The sequence below is a fragment of the Ascaphus truei genome, chromosome 2 (assembly GCF_040206685.1).
Source record: "Ascaphus truei isolate aAscTru1 chromosome 2, aAscTru1.hap1, whole genome shotgun sequence".
Classification (NCBI taxonomy): Eukaryota; Metazoa; Chordata; class Amphibia; order Anura; family Ascaphidae; genus Ascaphus; species Ascaphus truei.
The window spans coordinates 32,184,502-32,211,524 of NC_134484.1; the positions used below are offsets into that span (position 1 = coordinate 32,184,502).

At 44.3% G+C, this 27,023-nt stretch overlaps 1 protein-coding gene across 6 annotated transcripts in view; it reads left to right on the forward strand.

Annotated features, from left to right (window-relative positions):
* DNAAF11 (dynein axonemal assembly factor 11) overlaps positions 1 to 27,023 on the forward strand; it is a 71,669-nt gene that overhangs the window by 16,930 nt on the left and 27,716 nt on the right. For all 6 annotated transcript variants that reach the window (XM_075581909.1, XM_075581928.1, XM_075581925.1 and 3 more), the window contains exons 6-10: positions 3 to 185; positions 5,388 to 5,462; positions 7,248 to 7,313; positions 11,031 to 11,100; positions 23,367 to 23,462. In XM_075581909.1, the coding sequence (XP_075438024.1) occupies positions 3 to 185; positions 5,388 to 5,462; positions 7,248 to 7,313; positions 11,031 to 11,100; positions 23,367 to 23,462 (490 nt within the window). The remainder of the gene's footprint in view (positions 1 to 2; positions 186 to 5,387; positions 5,463 to 7,247; positions 7,314 to 11,030; positions 11,101 to 23,366; positions 23,463 to 27,023) is intronic.

The following is a 27,023-nucleotide window of genomic DNA, read 5'->3' on the forward strand; positions in this document are numbered from 1 at the left end:
AGACCAGACTATGTGGAAAACAAAGAAAACTGCCCTGAAATAGACCAGGAAGAACAGGCATCGAAAACCACTGAAAATGAGGAAGACGAAGAGTTTTGGAAGCAGCCGTCACCGTACACTCCTGAAAGTAGATTAGAAACCCACAGATACATGGAGGAAAAACGCAAAGCCAAAGGGAGCATAAGGTACAGTATAAGAGCCAATCGGCTGCTTGTTGTAGGCGGGATCCCTCCTAGCTCCAAAATAAACCTATATCGGGGATGTGTTGAAGGGGTTAAATATAGGTGATTGAGGCATTTTCAATTTTCTTTCCCAAGAATCTCATATGCAGCATATTAACAATGTTAGTGGGTAAACATGGATGTGGATTGATTTGTCTTTACCTATTCCCTCTTAGCCGACGTTCCCGTGTGTCCTTTCTAATAAATAAGGAGGAATCACTTTGTTGACGTAGTCTGCAGAAAAAAAAACCTAACTTGGGTGTCGCGGGGTACTCTCCGGAACAAAGGGAGAGGCTAAACATGTATAATTCATGAACGCTTCCACAATTCTTCATAGTAGACGTGATCTAATTTCTTTTCCCATCGAACCATGCCCTCATTTGAATGTGCTGACGTCCTTTGCTTAACCATGATTGCACATTGTCGTGGGAGACCAGGACTTAACATGGGGATCACGCACCAGACAGGACACAGAGAGGTCAAATAAACGTATATTTATTCTGACCGGAGCCAGCAGACACCACACAATATCACAACCATGCTATACTTCCACAGTTGTCCCGGGCCGGCCCTCCTCCTGACCAAAACCAACCTGTCTCTCTCCCTGCATCTCTCTTTGTCTCCCTGCGTCTCCTTGTATGTCTCCAACAGAAGCCGGCTCCGGTCAGTGATGTAAAATGACCTAATATGGGCATATCTATATTATCCTACATCACTGACCGGAGCCGGGTTCTGTTGTGGAGACACGTGGAGGCTGGGAGAAGCAGGTTAGTTATCTTTAGTGTTAGTTTCATATAAAATCACTGGTACTGTGTGCCGGACCGTACCGACCCACTTTCACCTCTGGGCTTAACGACATCAGTGCTCCGATATTTCCAGGGTCTTAGGGCCTCATTCAGAAAGCCTCGATAAGGCCCTTATCGAGCACTTATCGACCAAAATGGCTGCTCGTATTCAGAAAGCCTCGATAAGTGCTCGATAACGGCCTGTATCGACGCAAAATTTTATGATCAAAAGAAAATCGCCAATTGAGCGATCAGCCGCTTATCGTCCATTTTCGAGAAGATCATAAACTCGCGCGATTTAGATACCCGCTAGTCGGCTGTCGCGGCCTATCGCAGCCCTAAAAGGCGTTCTTCTCCCCAAATCCAATTCACCTCAAACATTAGGTAAATTGGTGGGGAGATTGCCTCGATGAGCTGCGATGTGTCGGGACTTAGAAAAATTCAGGCCCTTTTCCTGCCTCGGATTGATGCCGGGGGTTTATTCATTGGATGTGTGTTTTGATTTTTTGGGGGAGGCACATTGACTGATAATATATTAATCTGTACCTCTTTAGGGTACAGATTAATACATTATTATGACAATATTTGGGGGGCATTTCTCGCTTGGTATTGCTGTTGCTTTTTTTCATTTCAGTTTATTATGTGGATGCGATTGTTTGTTTTTTCATGCTTAATGCTAATAAAAGGTTTGCGATTGGTGTTCGTTTGTAGTTAATGTTGTATTATGTTAGCTAATGTGTTTTATGGTTATTTCAGATATTGTTAAAATTTCTTTCTTTGTATTTTAATGTTTACATTCATTAATGTTGTAGTTAATTGTTTTGATTGGTTAGTGTTACTATTCATTTTGAGTTGTTTTAGGATTTAATTGTTTTGATTAGTTAATGGTTTAATTAATTCATTGTTGATGTTGTTATTGCTTGTATTGATTGGATTTGCTGACTCTGTTTTTATTTAGTGAAGTGTGTTTTTTTTGAGTTAGGTTTTATTATTGTGTGTCTTCTGTATTAATGTATTGTAATTAGGATGCCCATTGAGTGCTATAGATGCTTATCATGCCCATATTATTATTATATGGGTATGATGTACCACTATACTACTCAGTGGGTACAGAGTGGGTATGGTCAGTCAGGGGTGGGTGCTTAGGCCTCCCGGGTTTGTATCGGGTCAGGGTTGGTTAACCCCTTAATGACTATAGCGGTTAGTAACCGCTAAGGTGATTAAGGGGTTAGGGGCCATTAGAATGTCTTTATTATGTACTGTATACTGTATATGCTTTCTTGCTACGGAGGACAGAGGGACCTGCTGTTGTGGTAAGCATAACTGTATTTATTTACTTTATTTTTGTATGCTAATGCAGTGTTTAATAATGGGCAAATAATCTATTATCCATATCTAGATAATAGTTATTTTGCCCATTACTGTACTGTATGGGTTTGGGCGGAGGGGGGGGGCGTGTATTGATTTTTTAAAAATATTTATTAATATTCATTTCTTTAATAGTGTAGAGGTGCAGGGGACAGCGTCACGTGACCGGGACATTTCCTTGCATAGGAGATACCGGCACCCCATAAAGGTGCCTGTATCTCGGGAAGCAGGGGGTCTCCGGACCTGAAACCAACGTGGTTCAACTCCGGAGACCCCCTGCACATATACACTATGAAAGAAATGTATATTTAAATAAATAATTTTCGGGCGACATTTCAGCTGGGAGAGGTGGCTCTCTCAGAGCCGCTCCCTCTGCAGCAGAAATGAATCGCTGGTTTAGGCCTTTTCAGAGGCTCGATGCTCTCGCTGGCAGCAACTCGCCCGTTTTGGGAATTTTGCTATCACAGGTAATCGAGCCTTTCTGAATACCGTGATAGCAACACCCAAAAAAACAGCATTTTAAATGCCCTGGCGATAATTTTTATCAACCCTCTCTGAATGAGGCCCTTAGAGTTTAGTGAATAGCATGTAAAGAAGTAGTTTGGTGTTAATTACTCATTTTCATGCTCATTTGCACACACATCCCTGTGGTAGACAGACCTTATCACTGCTTTATTTTTGGGGATATGGCTTTAGAGAATAGGTAGATGAAATAAAGTACATGTTAAACACCAGTAACGTCTATTTTTCCATCTATCGACACTTGGTGAATCTAGGCCAATGTTTTATATTTGCATTCTATTTTGAGTCATGGGACAGAAGTGAAGTAGCTGTAAAGGGCATTATACTGTAGCTTAGAACTGCTTAGATAATATGACCAATTTATTACAGGAGATAAAACGTCTGCCGCTGATTGCAGCTTGACAGCCCGTCAACTTCTAACTTGACAAAAGCTCTCTTTGTTCACGTCACAGTTCTCTCCACCTTCCCCACCCTCCTCCTATCTACATTGCTTCATCTCTCCTTCCCTCCATCTATACATGTTCCCATACACGGCACCATTATTTACACACCTCTTCCCAACAACTTCTGCACCCCTCAATATAAAGCACCCCCACAAATCCTCTATTCACCTGCTCTAACTCTCCCCCAACCCCTCCTCCTTTTTCCGGGGATATCTCTCCTAATCCTAGACCCAGTCATATACACGCCTGCCCTCGCCTTCCTGCCACCTCTTTCCCTGTTAATGGATATAACCTATCTATTTTAATACCGACCAATCTTTAAAACTCACCTCTCAAAGGAAGCATCCAAATAGCCTGCACTCATGGCTACTGTCCCACACCCATGTCACTCTGTCCATTGCGGCCATGCACGGCCATCTACAGCACTTATTATAATGTTCTTTGTATAAATAGGAGTAATTTCTAGTTGCATGTATAAACATACAGGTGATATCACACATGGCAGAGAAACAGATTGCAGTTTCTGATTCATTGTACGTATTCTAAGCGGGTGCTTAGCATGTTACAAGGTTACTGGTACTGCATGAGACGTTTCACAAGTTGGCTGTTTCTCTGTGATTTGCCGGTTTGGATTTCTTGTTTCTCAGGATATTAACCTAAGGCTTCAAAGATACTCAGTAAACACTGATTCTCACTGCCCAAGAATACTAGAATTGAAATGTGCCTATTGAAATGTTCACAAAAAGTGGTCCGTCTGTTTGGCAGATCTCTAATAATCATGAGTTCTTTCGTAACCCATGTATTTGTAAACTCCACTGTAAATTGGACCTTTATAAGAAGATTTATACACCTTCTACAGAGTTTCTTCCCTTCCTTTTTGTGTTCTGGCAGTCTGGAGATATCTGGTTGCATTTTTTAAGATATTTTCACCCTTTTTCATTTCTTGCAATCATTTCATGCATTGGCTTTACTTTGTCTGCTCTCAGTATTTGATTAGTGTCTCGTCTCTTCTCAGTCATCTTATTTTTAGTTGGTTTTATTTATGGCAGTAATCATATTCGTATTTCGTGTGCCGTCATCCTAAATCTTCAATGATTCCTTAACGAGTACCCAAATAAAACATGCATATTTGCTATATTTTTATGGATTATCTTAAACTTTTTGGAGACAGGCTATCACAGACAAAGTATCACATACTGTATCTGAGTGATTTCTGTTCTAGAAATATAATAGCCATGGCTTAATGGTACTGGGAATTCATCAGGTTTTTTACACAGTTCGAGACTTTCTATTGAATGCAAGTACGTGCCAAATATATATTCATACAGCATTGCCCCAAAAATATTATTCACATTGAATTTGATTGTTAGAGAGAGATAGATAAGGCTGTTTCATTCCCCATGTTGATATTCAGTATTTATGCCAAGAGCAGCAAGTGTGAAAAGCATACAAAGCAAAATACGAAAGATAACGCAAAATACCTATTTGGAAAAGTGACTGAATAATTATTTAAAATACAGAAGTTCTACTTTTGAGTTCTGCATTTTTCCATTTCAATATTTACAGTTAATAACATTAACTGCCTCAGAAACTGGAATGGTTTGCATATCAAATACAATGTATCTCAATGTTGTACATTTCATTGTCTGACTTGGCAGGATAAAGTAATACCTATACTTTCAATTAGCGAACATGCTCTTGACCCCTTATTTAAATTCCCGATAATTGGTAAGAGCCACTGATTGAGCCACCTGTGCTGAAGCAGAGATTTCCTGAAAGTCTAATCTGTTGGTGGCCCTTGAGGACTGGAGTTGGCCATCCCTGAGTTAACGCGTGCAGAAACAACCCTATGTCTATTTTCTTCTTAAACATAGGACATTTTCTTAAATACGGACTTGCTCTTTTGCTTCAAGATCTTTGATTGCTCTTCATCACCCTTCCTGTTGTGTTGGGGTGCAGTCTCTGCATTGTAAGAAAGGTTTTCATTCAAACGTTGAATCTTGTAAGAATAAGAAGTTCATTGTTTTGTTTTTTTGTTTTTCTTTCAGAGAAGAAAAAGAAATAAAACCTCAGAAGACTTTGATTACATCTGAAGGACGTGTTTTGAACGTTAATGAGCCAAAGTAGGTGAATCGTGCAGTACGCAGAAGAAAAAATATAATAACTTTATTTCTTATAGCGCTTTTCTCCCCAAAGCCCTTCACAATTACAGTGTGTGGTGAGCAGCACATATGAGTTTTAGATGCTGTCGCTGCCCAGGTGATGTTACAATCTGTTTTTGGTGCCTGAGGCACAGGGAGATAGGGATTTGCCCAAGGTCACAAGATCCTGACACCGGGAATTGAACCAGATTTGATGCAAAATCGGTGTCATTGTATAAAATCCATTATTCTGCTTTTCCTGCTTTTGGAGAATAGACTGTTGTATAATAAATTACAGATCTTTAAAAAAATATAAATATATATATATATATGCTTTAGTATGTGCCTGGAGAATGCCAAGGTTAATTATAGTTCTGTCCTGAAACTAGGCAACCAGTGAATTATCAATCCAGTAGAAATACTGATGTGAAAGATAATTAACTTCTCCATTTTTTTTTTATGTTCTAGAAAATATTTTCTTAACAGTCCTCTGGAAACAGATTATTTTTATTTATTGCAGACCGAACATCTACAGCATAAAATAGATTTATAAATGTTCAACTCCAGTTTTGTACAAGGGCAAAACAACCACGTACTCTGCTTTTGTGCAGGTATTGTATGTTTAATATATAGGAAAAGTAAAGCTACAATGTATGCTATCATATGTGCTTCTATTTACTAAGCCAGTGGCTTCTAACATTTCTGTGGTTAAGGAACCCTATGTGAAATTCTGAGGAACCCCAACCCTCTCTAATAGCGTGTCTGAGATCAGAGGCATTGTAAGGACCCCCAACCCTCTCTAACACGTCTGAGATCAGATGCAATGTAAGGAACTCCATACCACTCTAATCGTGTGTCTCAGATCAGATGCATTGTAAGGACCCCCCAACCTTCTCTAATATTGCATTTGAAATCTGATGCATTGTAAGGAACCCCAACACTCTCTAATCATGTGTGTCTGAGATCACATGCATTGTAAGGAACCCCAACCCTCTCTAATAGCACGTCTGAGATCACATGCATTGTAAGGAACCCCAACCCTCTCTAATAACGTGTGTCTGAGATCAGATGCTTTGTAAATTCTTCTGCATTTGGTACAATTTTAAAATTACCTGAAAATTGCAGGGAACCGTTTGGGGATGCCCGAGGAACTCTGTTTGAAAAACACTGTACTAAGTAGTCTTCTGCCATAAGGCACCTTCCATCACTCGAATGGCTTGAATGGGCTGTAAGGTGCCTTACCCAAGAAGACTGCTTAGTAAATGTGTCTCTTTATCTCTTATTGATTATTTTAACCATCTCATCAGTAACCTTCCTGTCTCACTACTCACATCTTTGCAAAATTCTGCTCAGAGGGTCATGATTTTAGTTTCCTAGAGACCTGCCTGTACATTTTTTTCCTCCTGTAAACCCATTACATGGTGTATTAGCTGCAACATTCACCTCCTCTTTATTTCACTTTATTTCCCTTGTATTGTAATTTTGTAAAGCGCAACATACACTGTTGTCTATATAAATAAAAAGGTTCATACATACATAGTATGTAAACTCTTACTACGCAATCTTTGTTTTCTTTATTGCAAATGTAATGTTTATGTTTTAGAAAAAAATGTATACCCTACATTGCTGTTTACTTCAGTGAGTTGATTTTAAGTTGGAATTTCAGAAGAGCAGCTTTGAAGGAATTTCTTACTATATTGAGAAGTATGAATGTAAACATGTATCCTGCCTTTGTTTTTACATGTTTGCCTTCATGTGTGTATACAGGCTTGATTTCTCTTTGGTTGAAGATGAAGAAAATAACCAGTTAATTTTGGATCTTGCTATTTATAGGTAATTAATATATATTTTCTACCTCATTTCATTGCCTCAAAGTGGTGGGAAAGTGACAATGGGTGTTCAGGAACATGTATAGTGTAGTGATGTACCGGGTCCAAAACATGACCGGGTAACCGGGGAATTTTTTTTTACTCGGCCGTGTAGTTTTGACTTGCCGGCAGCAGAGGGTGAGGAGGACCGCTGCGGAGGTCGAGGAGAACCACGGTGACATCCTGGTGGTGGTGGGAGCAGCGGAAGACATCCTTCAGGTGGTGGCAGCAGGAGATGACATTATTCAGCTGGTGGCAGCAGAGGACGACATCTTTTACAGCTGGTGCCAGCCGGAGCAGAGGAACATGTGACCGGAGCAGGAGCATTACTATTGGACAGCTGGGGAAGAGTGCGCCCCAGCGGTGCAGCTCCTCCCCGGCTGTCCAATAGTAATGCTTCTGCTCCGGTCACATGTTGCACTGCTCCCAGCGGCACCGACTGGGAAGACAGTCGCCCTCTGCTGCCACAGGCTGAAGAATGTTGTCCTCTGCTGCCACCGCCTGAAGGATGTCTTCCGCTGCTTCCATTGCCACCAGGATAACGCAGTGGTCCTCCTCACCCTCTGCCGCGGTCCCCCTCACTCTTCGCCACTGGCTGCAGGTAAGTCTTCTGTTGCTCTACTCGTGCCATTCTCCAAGAAGAGGACCAAGGCAGCAGGGCAGAACTGAAATTACCCGGCACCGGGTCCCAGCGCCCTGGGTCGGTTCTGGGTCATTTCTGGGTACTTTAAATATGGCCAGGTAAGCTGGGTACCGAGTAATTTCCTGGTACCCGGTACATCACTAGTGTAGTGGCATTTGTGCTGGTAGGTTTAACCATATTGTGAAAGCTTGATAAAGTGGGAAATATATTTGCCAATATGCATATAAGGCCTTTATCCCCAAATATGGAACACATCAAAAAACAATGACCCTAATTCTCCAGACCCTGGAACAGCCTTCAGGAAGATGGCATGAAGGCAGAGGATGCTTGAATTCTTGGAAGTTACATAAAATTTGTCATTCAAACCTAAATCCGGTTACCTGTAACTGCCGGACTCTCCAATGAAACAGTACTGCAATAACTGGAAGACAAACGTGAAAATATTAAATGGGATGTGGCCTTCGTGAGTAGGAAGAAAATATAAAGGCCTTATGGAGCTCAAAAATGGACATCTATTATTAGAAGTACATAAAATGGAAAAATCGGTGGAGTAGGCATCATTGTTAACAACAAGAGGTGTAGAAACAAGATAGTGGAGAATGAAAGCTCTTCGAAAGAGCAGCCAAAATCATCATTCTGTTGACAAAGAGATACAGACTTTTAAATTATTTAAGTGTACTGTATGCCCCAACAGCAAGACTCACAGATAATGAAGTGGAAGACTTCTACCATGAAATCAACAAACTTAACAACAATGGAAATTGTCGCCTTAAGATTGTTATGGAAGAGTTCAATGCAAAGATTGGTTCCCAGCAGAAAGACGACGCATCAGTTGGTAAGTATGGTTACGGTAACAGGAATGAATTTTTCTTTCTTGTAAGGATTTCACGATCTACTAACACAGGGGTGTGCAAACTCTTCAGTCTGTGCCCCAGGATCATTTGCAGAGAACATTGTTATATTTGCCACATGTCCAGAAGACCTCTAGCAACAATCGGAGAACTTGACAAAGCAAGTAAGAAAGTTGGCCTCGATATGAATCTCGGGAAGACCAAAGGAATGTTCAAAAAATACGTAAACTCTGCAAAGATCTAATTGAATGGAACTAGAAGAAGTCAAAGACTGTCTACCTTGGCTGTCAAGTAACAATGGATGGGAACCTTTTGAATGATATCAACTGGAGAATGAAGATGGGATAGAACGCATTTGGAAGAAATAAGACAATCTTTTAAGTGAATCTTCCACTGTGCCTGAAGAGGAAAGTTTTCGACCAGTGTATTCTGCCCGTGCTCACATATGAATGTGAAACTTGAACCCTAAACGCAAAGATAATTCAGAAGCATCAGACAACTCAAAGAAGTTTGAAAAGATGCATGTTTGGTATTACCCAAAGGAACAGGAAAAAGAATGAATGGGTCAGAAGCTAAACAAATCTGTGGCATCATCGCAAGGCTGAAGAAATTAAAATGGCAGTGGGCCAACATATCACTCAAAGAAATTACTATCATAGGACAAATATGGAAAATTGACTAGATTCCAAGGGAAAATAAAAGACCAAGCTCACGACCAAAAGTAAGATGGGAGAATAAAATTAGAAAATGTTTTGGAGCCACGTAGAGAAGAGGCTTGTAATCACAGTAAATGGAAGTTCCTTGGGGGGCCTTCATTCAGCAGTTGGTAGACAACGGCTGATGATTAGTGTGTGTGTGTGTGTGTGTGTGTGTGTGTATATATATACATACATCTCTAATTATTTTTTTAGGTATCAGTTCCCTTAAAATGTTAATTGAGATTTCTACATGTTAAGGGCTTTTTTCATTTTAACTCACAAGACTTTCGAGGAAAATTCTTCACAATGGAAGTGAGACTTGGGCAGACATTTGGGAGTGTCTCAGTCTTTCGGTTACTAAATTGGTTTAAAAGGGTGTGTAACAAATAAAAAATTTGAAAACAATTGGATTTTTTAATTGATAAATCTGATGCTGTTAATTTTTGCAGATTTTGCAGATAGATTTTGATAAGTGAACCTCTTATGAGGTAATTCTTTATTGTCCAAAGCGGCAGTTCAGGCCTGTAACAGGGACTTATCCCTGTTTTTAAATAAAAGCCTCTAGTTGTCTGAGAAATCCAGCAGACAGCTGTTTAATTGCAGCTAGTTAATTAACCAGCTCAACCTGGGTAATCAGACAAGGGTAAAACACCCCTCCTGGAGACAAACCCGTAGAGACTTCTTAGCACAGACACACTGTCGTCTTGAGCACACAGGCAGAACTGTGTGCTTATAACAAGACACCAAGACACCCAACCAGACTCAGAGACTGCCACAAAGAGCCCCTGCCTACAGTTACCTCTTTAGACTTTTTTGGTGTGATAGTTGGGAAAGGGGGTTTCTCCTCCCTCTCCTCCCCTCCCCCCCCCCCCAGCCTTGCAGATAGAGACTGGGGAAGTGAGTCAGCCCTTACACAGGGGTTGGTGTTTTTCTTTGTATTATGTTTTGCCTTAAATTGCTGTTGAAAGTGACATGAAACCATGTTTAATTTCCCTCAAATTGGTCACCCTGAGTATATCTCTGCACAGGTCTCTTACAAGGCCATTTGTGTTCAAAAATCTCAAATTACTATAATATAGCATAAGGCATTTAGTCTCCTAATGTTTAGATTACTTTTTTTTACATTGGATCTGGGAAGATGTTACAGCAATTTAATTGAAAGTAACACTATAATTTGAAAAAGGTTTAACTCGTTCATGGGAAAAGTGAAAGATAAACCACAGAATAAATATTTGCAGTATTAATTGATGGACGGATCACATTATTTGGTGCATTTTCATGCAATTATATTGTAGGAGTTCCCATTATTAATCGGCTGTTGGGTGTCTTCCAGTGGCAGAGAGGTGTCTTATGGCAGAAGGCTGCTTTGTAAAAATGAGCCTCTATGGTTGTATGTTGGGAATAATACATAGAAAGTGATTAATAAATGTTCCTTTGAGATGTTTGTTTGTTTGTTTATTAACACAGTATCTGAATTGTTTTATCAACAGGCATTTGGATACTTCTCTGGTTGATGTTGATGTACAGCCAGGTTACATAAAAGTAATGGTCAAAGGCAAGGTACAGTATTTACAGTTGTGTTTTATTTGGCTTAATACTAAGATGGTAGTATTTGCAGCTCTCTATTACTACTATTAGCTCACTATTTGAAATGCCTTTGTGCAATTTCTTGTAGCAGACTAAAAACATTGAGTAAAGAGCTTAATAGCCACATTTGACTTCTTTAAACAAAGGTCTCCATTCTGAAAGCAAATATGTGGTTGTTTTTTGTTTCTTTGAAAATCAAGCACGAAACCTTTTTCCATGGCCTCTGAATCTGGGTGTTTCTCAAAGTGCTTCCTCTAACCTTATCTCACTTTATTGGAAAGCAATGGGATATGAGGGGGAGTGGGCTCACTTGTGCACACACTTGTTGAAGACTCCGTGACATCATACTGTACAAATAGGAGTACCCAGAGGCAATCGAGTGAGAGAATGTGATAAGGCAGGAAGAAAAGTGTTTGTCGTGAGAAGAACATAGGGGGCATCTTGGTATGAATTTGGGGGTGAGGGCTGAGTGTAAGCAGGGGCAGCATCTTTGAGAGCTTTATAAGTCAGAGCTCAGGTTTTAAATATGATTCTAGAGCAGAGGTCCACCAACTCCAGTCCTCAAGGACCACTACCAGTGCAGGTTTTACTGATACCCCTGCTAGAGCACAGGTAGTTTAGTCAAAAAGATTGGGCCACCTGTGCTAATGAGGCTATCCTTAAATCCTGCACTGTTAGCTGTCCTTGAGGACTGGAGTTGGGGACCTCTGTTCTAGAGGATATAGAAAGCCAGTGTAGGGATTTGCGTATTTGAGCAGCAGAAGTGGAGTTGTAACTGAGGTACTGTAGATGAGTCTGGCAGACAAGAGATATGTCAACTAGGATAATGTTGCAGTACTCTAGGTGGGACAAGATGAGTTAATGAGTTAGGATTTTAGTGAGAAAAGGGTGTATTTTCTGAATATTTGGGATGGGACGACAGCAGGTCTTCGTGCGGGACTGAAAGTGAGGAATGAATGTGAGATAAGAGTAAATGATGACTCCTAGACAGCGGGCTTGAGGTATTGATGAGATTGTGGTGTTAATAACAGTGAGGGAGAATTTGGGTATAGGAGTGGAAGGGGGTAAGAGTATTAGTTCTGTTTTGGACATGTTAAGCTTCAGGTAATGGGGGAACATCCAGGAGGAGATTGCACAGAGAGTTGGTGACACGGGATAGGAGAGAGGGGGAGAGGTAAATGTGGGTATCATCGGCATAGAGATGATACTGAAAGCCAAAATCTTGCAGTAGTTTGCCAAGAGAAGACGTGTATAGTGAGAAGAGCAGAGGACTAAGGATAGAGTCTTGGGGGACCCCAATAGAGAGAGGGAGTAAAGATGAGACACCACAGAAGGACGTTCTGAAGGAGCGGTTGGATAGGTAGGACGTGAACTAGGAGAAAGCTGCGTCATGGAGGCCAATGGAGTGGAGAGTGTTCAGGAGAAGGGGGTGATCAGCAGTGTCTAAGGCAACAGAGCGCTCCAGGAGAATTAGTATGGGGAATTAGACTTAGCTGTGAGTAGATTGTTGGCCACTTTAGTTCACGTTGGTGCTCTCTCAGTGGAGTGTAGAGGGCGAAAACCAGATTGCAATGAGCTGGAGGAGAGAATGTAAGTGAGGCGTTGTATACACATCGCTCAAGTAGCTTTGCGGCAAAGGGGAGGAGAGAAGGGTTGGTAGTTAGAGAGGGAGGCCGAGTCAAGAGAGGGTTTCTTTAGAATGGGTGTGATGAGTGCATCTTTGAAGGAATATGGGAATGTGCCAAAGGTGAGAGAGAGGTTAAAAAGGTGAATTAGAGCTGGGGCTTGGTATTCCAGGGAGGCAATGTAAGGGAATAGAATCAACAGGGAAGGTTGTAGGGTGAGATCAAAGAAGCACGCAGCCCTCATCCTCGGTCACAGGGGAAAATGAGCTGAGGGTGGATTTAGGTATGTGATGAAAGGTAGGTGTTGCATGTGGAGCTTGACATGAAGCGATGTCACGTCTGACTGAATCTTGGATCAATCACTATGTTTCCAAACAAACATTACAATGTATTTAAAAATACTTACAGGTGTCAGATTTGTAATAAAAAGGCATCAATTGCCCAGATGTAACCCGATAAACATGTATCTGCCATTAGTGCACTTCGTTTTTAGGATGAGCTGCCTCTTTAACAATCACGGTGTCGATGATCCCGGGTATGCATCCTAGGAGCATGCAGTTCTTTAGGGTTTCTTTTTTTTTTTTTTTTTTGTAACTTGTCATTTTTATTGAAGTAATGTACAGGTACAAATCATAACGTGTCATAAACCCAATCAAGGGAAGTACATATGACATAGTCTTACAAATTAATACAGTGTATGTGGGATGACGACAGGACAACACAAGACGAGACTAACTTAGACAGCATCCATCTTTCGGTATCTTGATATCTACCGTCGTATCCGGAGATATATAACTGACCGCTGGATGATGGGGGAGTGTGGGGAGAGACATAAGGGAGGGAGGATATAGGGTTGGGGGAGGTATGTCTTCTCTGGGAGGTGAAAGCGGATCTCGGAGGGTGCTTTTTCAGCTAGAATCACGAAGACCTACTTATTTGAGCCCGTGTACGTACACCTGTTGTCAAGGAACTTCTATGACCTGTTTGCCGATTCCCTGATGATTTTAATAACAAGATGAAATATAGGCTGGACCTGCCAAAGGAGAATGCATCTAGTGCTATCAATGCCAAATTGTGGCCCGTTCCACCCCGGGTATGTCTGTTTGGGCCAACCAGGGTAACCAGATCTTTAGATAATTGATGCCAGTGTCGTTAACTAGACTCGTTAACTTTTCCATCTGGCAGATAAACCAAATCTTGTTCCGAATCTTGGGGATGGAAGGAATCCTGTTAAGTTTCCATACTGCTGCGATCTCACATCGGGTTGCTAGGGCAAAGTGCCCGATCAATTTGTTGTTTGCTCTTGAGAGCTCCCCTAGCGGTCTGTTCAGCAAGAACAGCCACAGGTCTAGGGGAATCGGGAGGCCCAAGATCCTCTGAGTCCAATCACGAATTTCTTCCCATAGAGGTGCGATCCGAGGGCAAGACCACAGCATATGTAACAGGTCTGCCGACTCTCCGCACTGTCGAGAGCACAGCGGGGAGAGTCCTGGCACATACCTAGATAATTTTAGTGGGGTGTGGTACCATCTCATTAGGACCTTATATGCATTCTCCTTTAGTGTGGTGCAGATTGAGCTTTTGGCAGCCACTAGGTAGATATCGTTCCAGTCCTCATCTTCTAGGGATTCTCCCAGGTCAGATTCCCACTGAGATCTGTATCTCGGGTGTCCCTGTCCGTGGTCAGCAGAACCCACCACTTCTCCGTATAACTGCGATGTGAGTCCCGAAGTGTCTGATTCTTCCAGACAGAGCTTTTCAAAATTGGTCAGCGCTGAATAAGGGGCTAGTTTATTATAAAATGCTCGGACCTGGAGGTACTTAAAAAATTCAGAATGGGGGATATTCTTTTCATATCTGATTTGCTCAAATGATTTAATTTTGTTGCCACTGCCCTTCAAGTCTCTAAGGCGCGTATATCCGGCCGTTATCCAACTAGAGGTACTACTACACTGCAGACCAGGAGCAAAGTCGGAGTTCCCCCAAAGGGGGGACATCAGGGAATTTTTAGTGGTGAGGGAGTGATTGTGCTTTGACAGCGAGTTGGTCACAGAGGAAAGCGGCATGGCAGCACCTGTATGTGCTTTTTTTGGGAGCCAGATCAAGGATTGCAGCTCTATTGGGGCACAAATTGCCCTTTCTATTTCCACCCATCTTTTCAATGCAGGGTTGGAGTGCCATTGGACAATTTGGCTTAATTGCGCCGCTTTATAGTAGGACTACAGACAAGGTACCGCTAAGTCCCCTGCTGTGGAGGGTCTTTTCATGGTCAATTTGTTTACTCTCGTTTTTTTACCTCCCCATATAAATTTGGAGATATCAGACTGAAGCGAGACTAGGTCTTTCAGTCTCAGTGGCACCGGCAGTGTTTGGAATAGGTTAGGATACGGGGGAGAAGATTCATTTTGATACTTTGTATCCTACCTATCCAAGAGATTCTCTGGGAGGACCATTTTGAGATGTCAGCTTTTAGTGATCTGAATAGGGGGAGGTAGTTTGCCTTATAAATGTCTCTAACATCCTTAGTAATATGGACTCCCAAGTATTTAATCTGGTTCTGTTTCCAATTAAAATTGAAATTTAGCTTTAGTAGCTTTTCAACCTCTGTGGGGAGGCTGATGTTTAGAGCTTCTGATTTAGATTGATTGATTTTGAATCCAGATATTTTAGTGAATTTGTCTAGCAGATTAAATAGATTTGGCAGAGATGTGAGGGGTCGAGAAAGTAATAATAGAATGTCGTCAGCGTATAGAGCTGCTTTGTAGGATTGCGAGTCAATATTTATCCCAACTATATCAGGACAGCCACGGATTTGAGCTGCTAAGGGTTCCATACAAAGAACAAACAGGAGGGGGGATAACGGGCACCCCTGTCTCGTGCCACTTTTAATTTGGAATTGGGCAGATGGAAAGTCCTGGTGTATGACCTTAGCAGTAGGGCCTCAGTAAAGTGTCATAATCGCTTCACTCACCCTTTCCCCAAATCCAAACGCCTTGAGCGTTTCTTTTAAATACGGCCAGTCGATCCTGTCGGACGCTTTTTCGGCATCCAGACTTAACATCATAATTTGTGATTTTCCACTGTTAGCCAATTCTATCAGATCAATGATTCGTGGGGTATTATCCGCTGCTTGTCTACCTTTAATAAATCCGACTTGATCTGGATGTATCAGTCTGGGCAGGATCTGACTTAGTCTATTGGCCAGCAGTTTGGCATAGATTTTAATATCAGTATTAATCATGGAGATTGGTCTATAGCTTTTGCAATCCAGCAGATCTTTGCCTGATTTATGGATTAGTGATATAGACGCCCGGAGCATCTCTCTGGGGATTGGGGCTCCCGCCAATATTGCGTTAAACATTCGGAGCAGCCTTGGGGTAAGCACTTTGCAAAACTTTTTATAGTACAGCCCCGAGAAGCCATCCGAGCCCGGGGCCTTTGATGTTTCAATTCTTTTATTACCGTGGGTAATTCCTCCCCAGTGAAATCTGCCCCTAGGCTCTGTCTTTCCGCCTCAGTAAGCTTTGCCAAATTTGAGTTTGCTAGGAAATCTCCTAGTGACTTACTCGTTTTTGTGGTATGTGCCACTTTCTCACCGTTGTATAAAGATTCATAGAATTTACCAAATTCATTAACTATGATTTTAGGATTGGCCGAGGTGGAGCCTGACATCAATCTAATCGCTTGGATATTGTAGTTGGTCTGTCTGTTACGTAGCAGACGGGTCAGCATCGTATCTGGTCTGTTAGCCTTTTCGTAAAATTTCCTCTTGGACCAACATAACGAATTGTCTGCCCTGGACGTCAAAAGCATATTTAATTCAATCTTAGTATCTTTCAAATCCTTGAGGACCTGCGGATCTGGGTGTTTTTTATGTCTCAGATAGGGAGCTTAATTTAGACTGAAGGGTCATAATTTTAACGTCCCTTTCCCGCTTGCGTCTCACCGCGACACTTATCAACGTGCCTCTGAGGGTCGCCTTGTGAGCCTCCCATAGAGTTTACTGGGATTCCACAGAGCCTGTGTTGATTTCAAAGAATTGGTTAATTTCTTTACCAATGTGTTCGCATATATCGGGGATTTTTAAGAGGGATTCGTTGAGTTTCCAATTTGCTCCCAGCCTGCCATGTTTAATTTGGTTACACCTTAGCTCAATAGGTGCATGGTCTGACCATGAAATATCATGGATTACCGCACGGGCGACCAGCGGGACCAGTCTACTAGAGACAAAGAAGTAGTCGATTCTACTATATGAGTTGTGAGGATGTGAGTAAAACGTGTAATCTCTCTACAGCGGGTGCAACTCTCTCCAGATATCCGCTAGATGGTTCTTCCGGAGGCCTGAAGTCAGGGAGAGTCTCGCTTTTTTGTTACTCTCTTTGGGGGTGCTGGATCTATCTAGTGCTGGCTGAAGGGCTATGTTAAAATCCCCTGCTATAATGATATGGCCCTGTGCCCAGGTATTCAGGGTTTGGAAGAAGGTATCAAAAAATGTTGTGTCTTGCTCGCAGGGAGCGTACACAGCGGCTAGGGTAATAGGTTGCTCATGTATGGAACCCGTTAGGATGATGTAGCGACCTTCTTTATCTTTTTTAACTGTTTTAACGTTAAAGGGTATCTTGTTGTGGAAAAGTATAGCGATTCCCTTCTTTTTTCAGGGGCTGATGAGAGGAAGAACTGCAAATATTGCTTATCCATGAAACGGGGGCACTTTTGTCGCTAAAATGAGTTTCTTGGAGCATCAATATGTCGCCACCCCGCCTTTTATATTCTGTAAATGCTACCTTGAGTTTTAAGGGGCTGTTGAAACCCTTTACGTTATGTGAAATTATGTTAAGGGCCATCTAATGATAGTGGGTGTGTAGGGCGTATCATGAGCCATAGTCTTACCCCGTTCCTAGGGCCGAGATATCCGTCTGATGGATTGACTGATGATGTGGTGATGTCTTTACCGCATATTCCCATGCCGTCCGCTCCTCTTACCTCCCAATGGGGCAAATGGGAGGCCAGGGCCCAAGGAGGGGGGACACATGGAGGTAGGAAGGGGCAGGGAAACATATAACGAACAAAAAGAAAAGAATGACAGCATAAACAGTGTGTTTCTGTCAGTGAATATACATAGAATTGAGAAGATCTCATCTGGTGTGGACCCAGAGAGATCCTTATGCCCATAGGTATGGCCTGGCAGACCGTCCGTAACGGTGGACTTGTCTGTGTCCCGAGGGACCAGCCTCCTAGGGACTAGAATACAGCCCATTACCGGGGAATGGGTCGAGATAGGAGAAGCCTGCAGCGGGGGTAGTCCCCGCCAGCGCATCTTAAAGCATTATTTATATAAACTTGTACCAGCAATACATCAACTAATAACTTTTGTAGATAATAAAAACTGAGATTTTACAAACACCTCAAACGACTTATATCAAGGGAAAACATTCAGAGGGGTATCGTGAGTAACTGTAGGGATGCGTGGGAACCCCCACTTCTAAACCTCCCCTCTGAATCTTGCACACCTTAACCTTTACCCCTATATGACATTTCTGTGTTAAGCCTAACTACATCCTAGCCTGTGGCTAACTTGAACTCCGCCTAGTATCCGTCCCCCAAACCTCTCGGTCTGATTTGAATGTATTCTGCAGCCCTTAAGAGACACAGAGCGCCCATCAGGCCCCCGATCCCTCCCGCCTATAATATTAATACTCTTTTTGGTTCGTGCGTCTAATTCTATGTAGTATGTATCGAGATAACAAGTGCAATGTGGGAGACCCGGTGGATAACGGAGAGAGCTTATGGAGAGGGACTCTGTATATCTGATTAAATCTTGCTATTAAGTCCCCTTTTCTAGCTGCCTGTCCATCTAATCATCCCCCTACCTCCTCCACCTCCTCATGTGAGCAGCCATACACCTGAGGCCTTCATTGCCACCAGAGGTAACTCCCATGGGGTCCTGTCTTCTCATTGTTATCCCGTTGGGGGGAGCGTTCCTTCAGTCCTTCTGCTGCTACTCTCTCATGCTCTTCCGTATCTCCCACCCCCCCCTGCCTTCGTGTCCCTCCCCCCCTAGCCTTCGTGTCTGTCTCACCCCCCTGCTTTCTTGTGCCCCCCATCTTCTTGTCTCCCCCCCCCGCCTTCTTGTCTCCCCCGCCCTCTTGTCTACCCCCCCCCCGCCTTCTTGTCTCCCCCCGCCCTCTTGTCTACCCCCCCCCCCCGCCTTCTTGTCTACCCCTCCCCTACCTTCTTGTCTACACCCCCCCGTCTTCTTGTCTACCCCCCCTGCCTTCTTGTCTACCCCCCCTGTCTTCTTGTCTACCCCCCCTGCCTTCTTGTCTACCCCCCCTGTCTTCTTGTCTACCCCCCCTGCCTTCTTGTCTATTTATTCATTCATTCCCCCCCCCCTGCCTTCTTGTCTAATTATTTATTTATTTATTCATCCCCCCCCCTGCCTTTTTGTCTCCCCCCTCCCTCGAGTGCCCGCCCGTGCCTTTGTGCGCGTGCGCGTGTCCGCCCGTGCCTCCGTGCGCGTGTCTGCGCCCGCCCGCGCCAACGCTGGAAGCAGAGGGGGTGGGACCGGAAGAGGGGAGGCCGCCATCTTGGAGATGGCTGTCGGAAGCGCGGCCAGCGGTCCCGCGCCACTCCTCGGAGGCACCCACTCATCCCAGGAGGGAAGACGGACGCCCCTCCAGAGTCCGCGGCGGATCGCCAGGTACCTCCCGTCTGCGCCCGCCAACGCCGGATGCCGGAAGCAGAGGGGGCGGGACCAGAAGAAGGGAGGCGGCCGCCATCTTGGAGGTGGCTGTCGGTCGTGTCGGAGGCGCGGCCAACGGGTCCACGACACTCCTCGGAGGTTCCCGCTCAGGCCAGAGGGAACAAGGAGGGAAGATGGCCGCCCTTACAAAATCCGCGACGGATCGCCAGGTACATCCATGACGACGCCTCCCGGCGGCTCGTCTGAGTCCTGGGCCTTCCGACCGGGGCTGTACTGATGTCTTCTCTAGGCGAGTCAGGGGTAGTTCAGCCTCACAGGAGTGTCTTCTTTGGTCATCGGGGTATGGTATAGGTTTGGCCGACGTGGGTCAGTCTTTAGCTTTTAGCTTTGGGGTGGGGTGGCCACGGAACCAGCCCTTCTCCAGGAGGCCACCGGAGCCTCCTCCCCCCCCTTGAGGAAGCGCGTGGGGAGGACCCAGGGGACCCCGAAGCCCGCTCAAGGCCCAACCTGTGCAGAAAAGCGTCACCATCTTCTGGTCTTCTTAAGGTATGTGGGGTGCCATTTTTTATCACAAGCAGAGCGAAGGGGAACAGCCAGCGATACTTTATGGTGTTGTCTCGCAGCGCTTTTGTGACCGGCCATAAATTCCTCCTCCTGGCCAACGTAGCTGGGGCTAAATCCTGAAATACTTGGAACTGGACCTCGTCAAATTCAGTATACTTTTGGTTCCTGGTCTTTTGGGATTTGGTTTCCTTCGTTTTAAAAAAATGGAAACGGACAATAATGTCTCTGGGGGGGGTCCCTTGCTGGGGGCGGGAGCGGAGCGCCCTATGGCACCTATCCAGGTGTCTATCTGTTTCAGATCCGTCCGGGATTAGGTGTTGAACCCAGCGTGTGATGAAGTCCTCTGGGTCTGTTACAGCTTCCGGCACCCCCCTGATACGGAGGTTGTTTCTCCTGTCCCTGTTGTAGGAGTCTTCCAACTTGTCCCCCATCTCCCGCACCTGGGCCGACAGGGAGGCAACCTCAGCTTTAGTTTGCTGTAGGGCTGATATAGTTTCGTCTGATTTTACCTCCAATGTGTTGGTCCGTTCTCCCAGGGCGTCCAGGTCTTTGCGCAGGGCCCATAGTTCAGACTTGAAAAATGTCCTCATCTCCCCACATAATTCTTTTATGTCCTTAACCCTGGCCCACTCCTGGTTTCCAGCTCCTGAGGGAGGTCTGTTAGCCCCCGGTTTTGTGTCCGTGTCCGTCTCGTCGTTGGGCAATTGGGGGGAGGTCTGTCCTTGTTCCTGCTCTCCTTGCTTTTCCCTCCCGTCGCCATTGCTGCAGGGGACTTGCAAGGGATTTTATGGAAGTAGCTTGCTACTGAAGTGACTTTTCTGCCCCTTCTTGTGGTCTGCGGCATCCCCCGCTGTTCAGATACTTGAGGGTGTCTTTTTGTAAATTTTCGTGCCAAAAATGCCGATATTTAGTTAATTGTTTGCACTGACGGTCTGGAGCTCAGTTATCAAGCATCCATGCACCACAGCTCCAAGGCCTCTAGGGTTTCTAACAGTAAGTTGTGAAATGGGAGCATTCGGTGCACCGTGTGCAGAGATGAATCAATACTCAGTTCTTTGTTAATGTAGCTCACTAAGGGATTAAGTTACAGAATTCTTTGGACATTCCACTTACTGTTAATCAATCAATAAATGTCTCTCTCTGAGGCGTTGCACACAGAGGAATACTTTGGATCATTTCACATTAGGTCAATTCTATAGTGTGATTTTCTACCTTAAAATGTCGGTCCCTCCTAGGACAAAAGTGAACTAAGGACAATGGCATGTTTGTGAAGTTATATGTTTAACTTTTCCTTGGTAAACAAAACATGGGGGAGGAGTTACAATCTTTATCTAATGTCATACTATGAGTCTTAAAAACTGGAATTGTATTGTCTCATATGCTTGAATTCAGCGGTAACAGCACAGAGGAAAGCATATTTATTTTTAACAGTGCAAACAACGCAGGGTTATCCCTTTAAGGTTGGAGGAAAGGAGATTTCACCAGCAACAAAGGAAAGTGTTCGTTACAGGAAGAACAGTTACAATGTGGAATTCCTTACCCATGGAGACTGTGATGGCAGATACAATGGATCTCTTCAAAAAAATGGTTGGAAATCTTTTTAGAAAGGAAAGGTCTACAAGCAGTGGCAGATTTCACATTAGGCTGAGAAGGGTATAGCCTAGAGCGGCAACTTTTTTGGGGGAGGCAATTTGTGAGAGTGTGTGTGTTTTACCTTTTTCATAGTTTGCCCGCCTGTAGCGTCATGTGGTCATAACAACGTGGCGTCACATGCTACGACAACGTGGCGTCATACGCCGAGGAGGAGGGCCATCCCCCAGCTTACAGGTGGCAGAAACGTAAGTCCGCCATTATATACAGGGATATTCCAAATAAGGAAACAAAGGAAGGATGTTGATATAGGCAGAAATCCTTATTGGAAGGAATTTATTTTTCCCTTTCTGAGACCGCGTTGGTTGATGTTTCACTGGGTTTTTTTGTTTGCCTTCCTCTGGAGCAATATACTGTAAATTGAAATACGGTATATATGATGAGTATCTGTTGTCTAAATTTAGCATAAGTTAAACTCTATAGACATACACTATGTATTTTTTCTAAATGTGTTTGCCCCTCCCTGTCTGGACACACATCAAAGATTTTCTTTCTGCCTTGCAGGTGTGTCAAAGGAAGAAAATAGGGTCCTGCACTAGCTGTATGATGTGCAGTAATTAGCAATTGTGCAGTTTTCCATGATTTTCTTTAAGATTTTAAGTGTTTACAAACGTCCAACGTAAATTCCAGATGGAAGGCAAGTGAGATTGCAAAACAATGGACCCTTGAGAAAGCATAATTATGTATGGAACAAAAAAGAAATTAGGTCTTAGTGTACATCTGCCTGTACTAAAGGCAGATACACACTAGTCAGGAAATAAAATCTTCCTGGTCCTTACTACTGGCAGTCAGGTCAGGTAGAGGAGCGATATTTCTCTGCCACATTTTATACTGTAGTGTTACTGGTGGTGGATTTCCCATTAAGCCCAATAGGCCCGGGCCTAGGACTGCAAAATTTTGACGCGACAAATTTCCCTTTTTTCCCCACTCCGTGTATTGAAGCCCCGCTCCCTTCCCCACTGATTGCCGAGGAGAGCGTGGGGCCTCTGTACAGTTCTTACCTTCTCCTACATGCCGCTCTCCTCCTTCAGCGTTGCGGCATCAAATGACGCTGCAATGTCACATGGCGTCACATTGCCATGGCAACATGACGCTGCGACATCCATGGTAATGTGCCAATGTGTGACGCTGAAGGAGGGCGGCAGCGGCCTACGCGGCACCAAGGTAAGTGCCTATGGGCGGCGGTTTTGTAAATCCGCCACCGAGTGTTACCTATTAAAACTCCATCTCTTGTGCGCTTCTGTGCAATTTTCTTTCTTTGTTACCTATTAGAAACATAGAATACTAGGAGCGAACCAGGTAGCTGCAATTGCTGCTTTAAAATGGAAACTACATCAGGGTGATGTATCAAGGTAATCTTATAGAAAAGTTAATGCAAACTGCACCCTTTTTAGGTTGTGTCTCTTGGTATAACGGTGTTAAGGTCTTTGCTCAAAGTGTTGCACCGTGTGTGTCAGCTTGCAATTTGGGGGAGGAGTTACATTAAAGTTTTATCTCATATATGTGTAAAAAAATATACAGTATATGCCATTTCTGAAAAGCAACGTAAACTTTTCTGGCTAACAATTTGCGTTAAATGTGGGGATCACTTTCTTACATTTGATGTAGAAACCAGTAAAAAATGGAGTAATGCGTCATAGCAAACGCCTATTTGCACTTTCTTTATGTTGCAACCAATTACTTTTCTTCTTTGTTAGCCGTTCCAGATTGTACTTCCTGCAGAAGTTAAGCCCGATAGCAGCACTGCTAAAAGATCCCAAACTACTGGTCACCTGGTAATCAGCATGCCGAAGGTATGTCAAATCCATGCAGTAACACATTACCTTCGCTGAGGTTGAGACAGGAGATTTGTGTTTATTCCTCCTATATTGTGTGATTTACTTATTTATATTGGTGAAGGGAAGCAAACAATTCTAATACAACTTGTACATTATGGTTCCAAGGTGAGAAAAAAACGTCTAATAATTGGCTGTTATCTCCATGGTTCAAAAAAAAATATAAGGCATTGTTAACCCTTTCTAACAAGCTTTCCAATCTCTTCTTGACCATATCCACTGTATCTGCAATTACAACTCTTTTTTTTTCTTTTTTTTCCTTCTTTAATTTCCTGGGTGACTTCATTTTAAAACCCATGGGGTAGAAAGATCCCTTTCTAGATCTTTGTATTATCTCTGCTACTATTGTACTTACTATATGAATAATAATGGTCATGAGCTGTTTTTCTTCTTCTAATTGTTTTAAAGCTGCAGTTCAGTCTATATCCTGCATGTGTGTTTTTTTTAATAAATCAGTTCTGTAGTAAGAAATAATACTTTTAGCATTTTCTGTTTTTAAAAAAACAACTTTGAAAGACCAATTTTCTTGTATTCTATTTTAACAAGCATTTGCTAAGGCACTGCCCCTTCATGGCCTGTCACAAACCCAGGCACACCCCTTTGTCAGCACTGCCCTCCCTCTCTCTAAACGTGCACTAGCATCTGGTCACATGATCTTCCTCATACAGTAGTACATTCAAGGAAGCTGGAGAAAAGGGATCAGCCATGCATAGCAGCTCGGATAGGCGATTTCAAACTTATTACAGTGTTTATTCCATTCATTGCACGTGTATATAATGTAAAATTGTAATAATTCCATTTATAGCAAACGTGTATATGTGAATATTATTTAGATGTATATGTATGTTACTGAAATGTGGAGTGAGTGTGTAGGTAAATACACACAATACACTTCCACTGCATATATATATATATATATATATATATATATATATATATTATATATATTATATATTATATATGTATGTATATGTGAAGTTATGTGAGTAAAAAAGTGACAAAAACCCTCCATAGCAAGGCAAATAGCAAATGGAAATATTACTGTATGCTCAATTGTATGTATATATATATTTATATACACACACACTTCAAATACGGATAGTGATTCACGTAAATGATATATATATTCACTTTCTGGGAGTATAAGAGTGACTGTCCTGTTGTTCCTTTTTTTGTATCCATCATTGAATGGTATGCACCCTCTCTTTACGTTTATTTTATACTAGCTGAGAGACCCGGCGTTGCCCGGGATGTAATGTTCCCGCTCCTCTCTCTCTCCTCACCCCTCCCCCTCTCTCTGTTTGTCCCCCATTCACATCAATCCAGTTCCCCCCCTCCCTCCTTTACAGCTTCATGCAGTGTGTGTGCGTCAGTCATTGTGTGTGCGTCAGTCAGTCAGTGTGTGTGCGCGCGCGTCAGTGAGTCTGACGCAGAAACACAAACACACACACAGACTGACTGACGCACACACACACACAGTCAGTGTGTGCGTGTGTGTGTGCCTCAGTCAGTCAGTGTGTGCGTGCGGCAGTCAGTCAGTCATTCAGTCAGTGTGTGGGTGTGGGGGTGTGCGCGCGCGTCAGTAAGTGTGTGTGTGTCAGTCAGTGTGTGTGTGTGTGTCAGTCAGTGTGTGTGTGTGTGTCAGTGTGTGTGTGTGTGTGTCAGTGTGTGTGTGTGTGTGTGTGTCAGTGTCAGTGTGTGTGTGTGTGTCAGTGTCAGTGTGTGTCAGTGTATGTGTGTGTGTGTGTACCATTCATTGTGTGTGTGCGCGCGCGCGTCAGTCTGTGTGTGTGCGCGCGTGGGCGTGGGGGTGTGCGCGCGTGCGTCAGTCAGTGGGTGTGGGGGTGTCAGTCAGTGTGTGTGTGTGTCAGTGTGTGTGTGTGTGTGTGTGTTTGTTTGTGTCAGTGTGTGTGTGTCAGTGTGTGTGTGTGTGTGTGTGCAGCAGTCAGTGTGTGTGTGTGCAGCAGTCAGTGGGTGTGTGTGCAGCAGTCAGTGTGTGTGTGTGTGTGTGTGCGCGCGTCAGTCTGTGTATGTGTGCGTGTGGCTGTGAGGGGTTGTGTGCATGCGGCTGTGAGGGGTTGTGTGCGTGCGTCAGTATGTATGTGTGTGTGTCAGTCAGTGCGTCAATCAGTCAGTGTGTGTGTGTGTGTGTGTGCGTCAGTCAGTCAGTGTGTGTGTGCGTCAGTGTGTGTGCGTGCGTCAGTCAGGGTGTGTGCGTGCGTCAGTCAGGGTGTGTGCGTGCGTCAGTCAGGGTGTGTGCGTGCGGCTGTCAGTGTGTGTACGTGTGGCTGTCAGGGTTTGTGTGCGTGCGCCAGTCAGGGTTTGTGTGCGTGCGCCAGTCAGGGTTTGTGTGCGTACGCCAGTCAGGGTGTGTGTGCGTGCGTCAGTCAGGGTGTGTGCGTGCGTCAGTCAGGGTCTGTGCGTGCTTCACTCAGGGTGTGTGCGTGCGTCAGTCAGGGTGTGTGCGTGCGTCAGTCAGGGTGTGTGAGTGCGTCAGTCAGGGTGTGTGAGTGCGTCAGTCAAAGGGCAGGCGTGGGGGGGGGTGAAGGGCAGGGGTAGGGGGGGTGAAGGGCAGGGGTAGGGGTGGGTGAAGGGTAGGGGTGGGTGAAGGTCAGGGTTAGGGGGGGTGAAGAGCAGGGGTAGTAGGGGGGGTGAAGGGCAGGGGTAGAGGGGGGTGAAGGGCAGGGGTGGTGAAGGGCAGGGGTAGGGGGGGTGAAGGGCAGGGGTAGGGTGGGGTGAAAGTGAGGCACAAATTGTTGGCAGGAGTAAAATGTCCCTACACACACACACACACACACACACACACACACACACACACACACACACACACACACACACAACGGGAGTGAGAGGTGGTGGAGAGTGGGACTGGCGCAGATCCGAGGCTGCTTGGCCCCCCAGCGGCTGGGGAGTTGGCGGCCGGGGGGGTAAGGGAGCGGGCGGGGGGGGGTAAGGGAGCAGGCGGGGGGGTAAGGGAGCGGGCGGGGGGGGGGAGGGAGCAGCGAGGGGGTAAGGGAGCTTTGGCGGCTGGGGTAGGAGGGCCGCGCTTACCCCCTTTGTGAGTGTTTGTATGATATAGATATATATGCACACGCACGCATATACATGCGCACGCGCACACATACACGTGCACACGCACACATACATGCACACACGTATACATGCGCACACGCACACATACATGCGCTCACGCACACATACATGCGCACACGCACACAAACATGCGCACACGCACACATAAACATGCACACACGTACACATAAACATGCACACACGTATACATGCGCACATAAACATGCGCAAACGCACATATATACACACACAAACATGCACACACGTATACATGCGTACACGCACATATACATGCGCACACGCACACATATGCACACGCACACAAACATACGCACACATAAACATGCGCACACGCAAACATATACTCTGTGTGCGCATGTTTATGTGCGTATATATTTATGGTATTGCTTGACCTGAGGAAGAGGAAAACTCTTGAAAGCTTGTCCC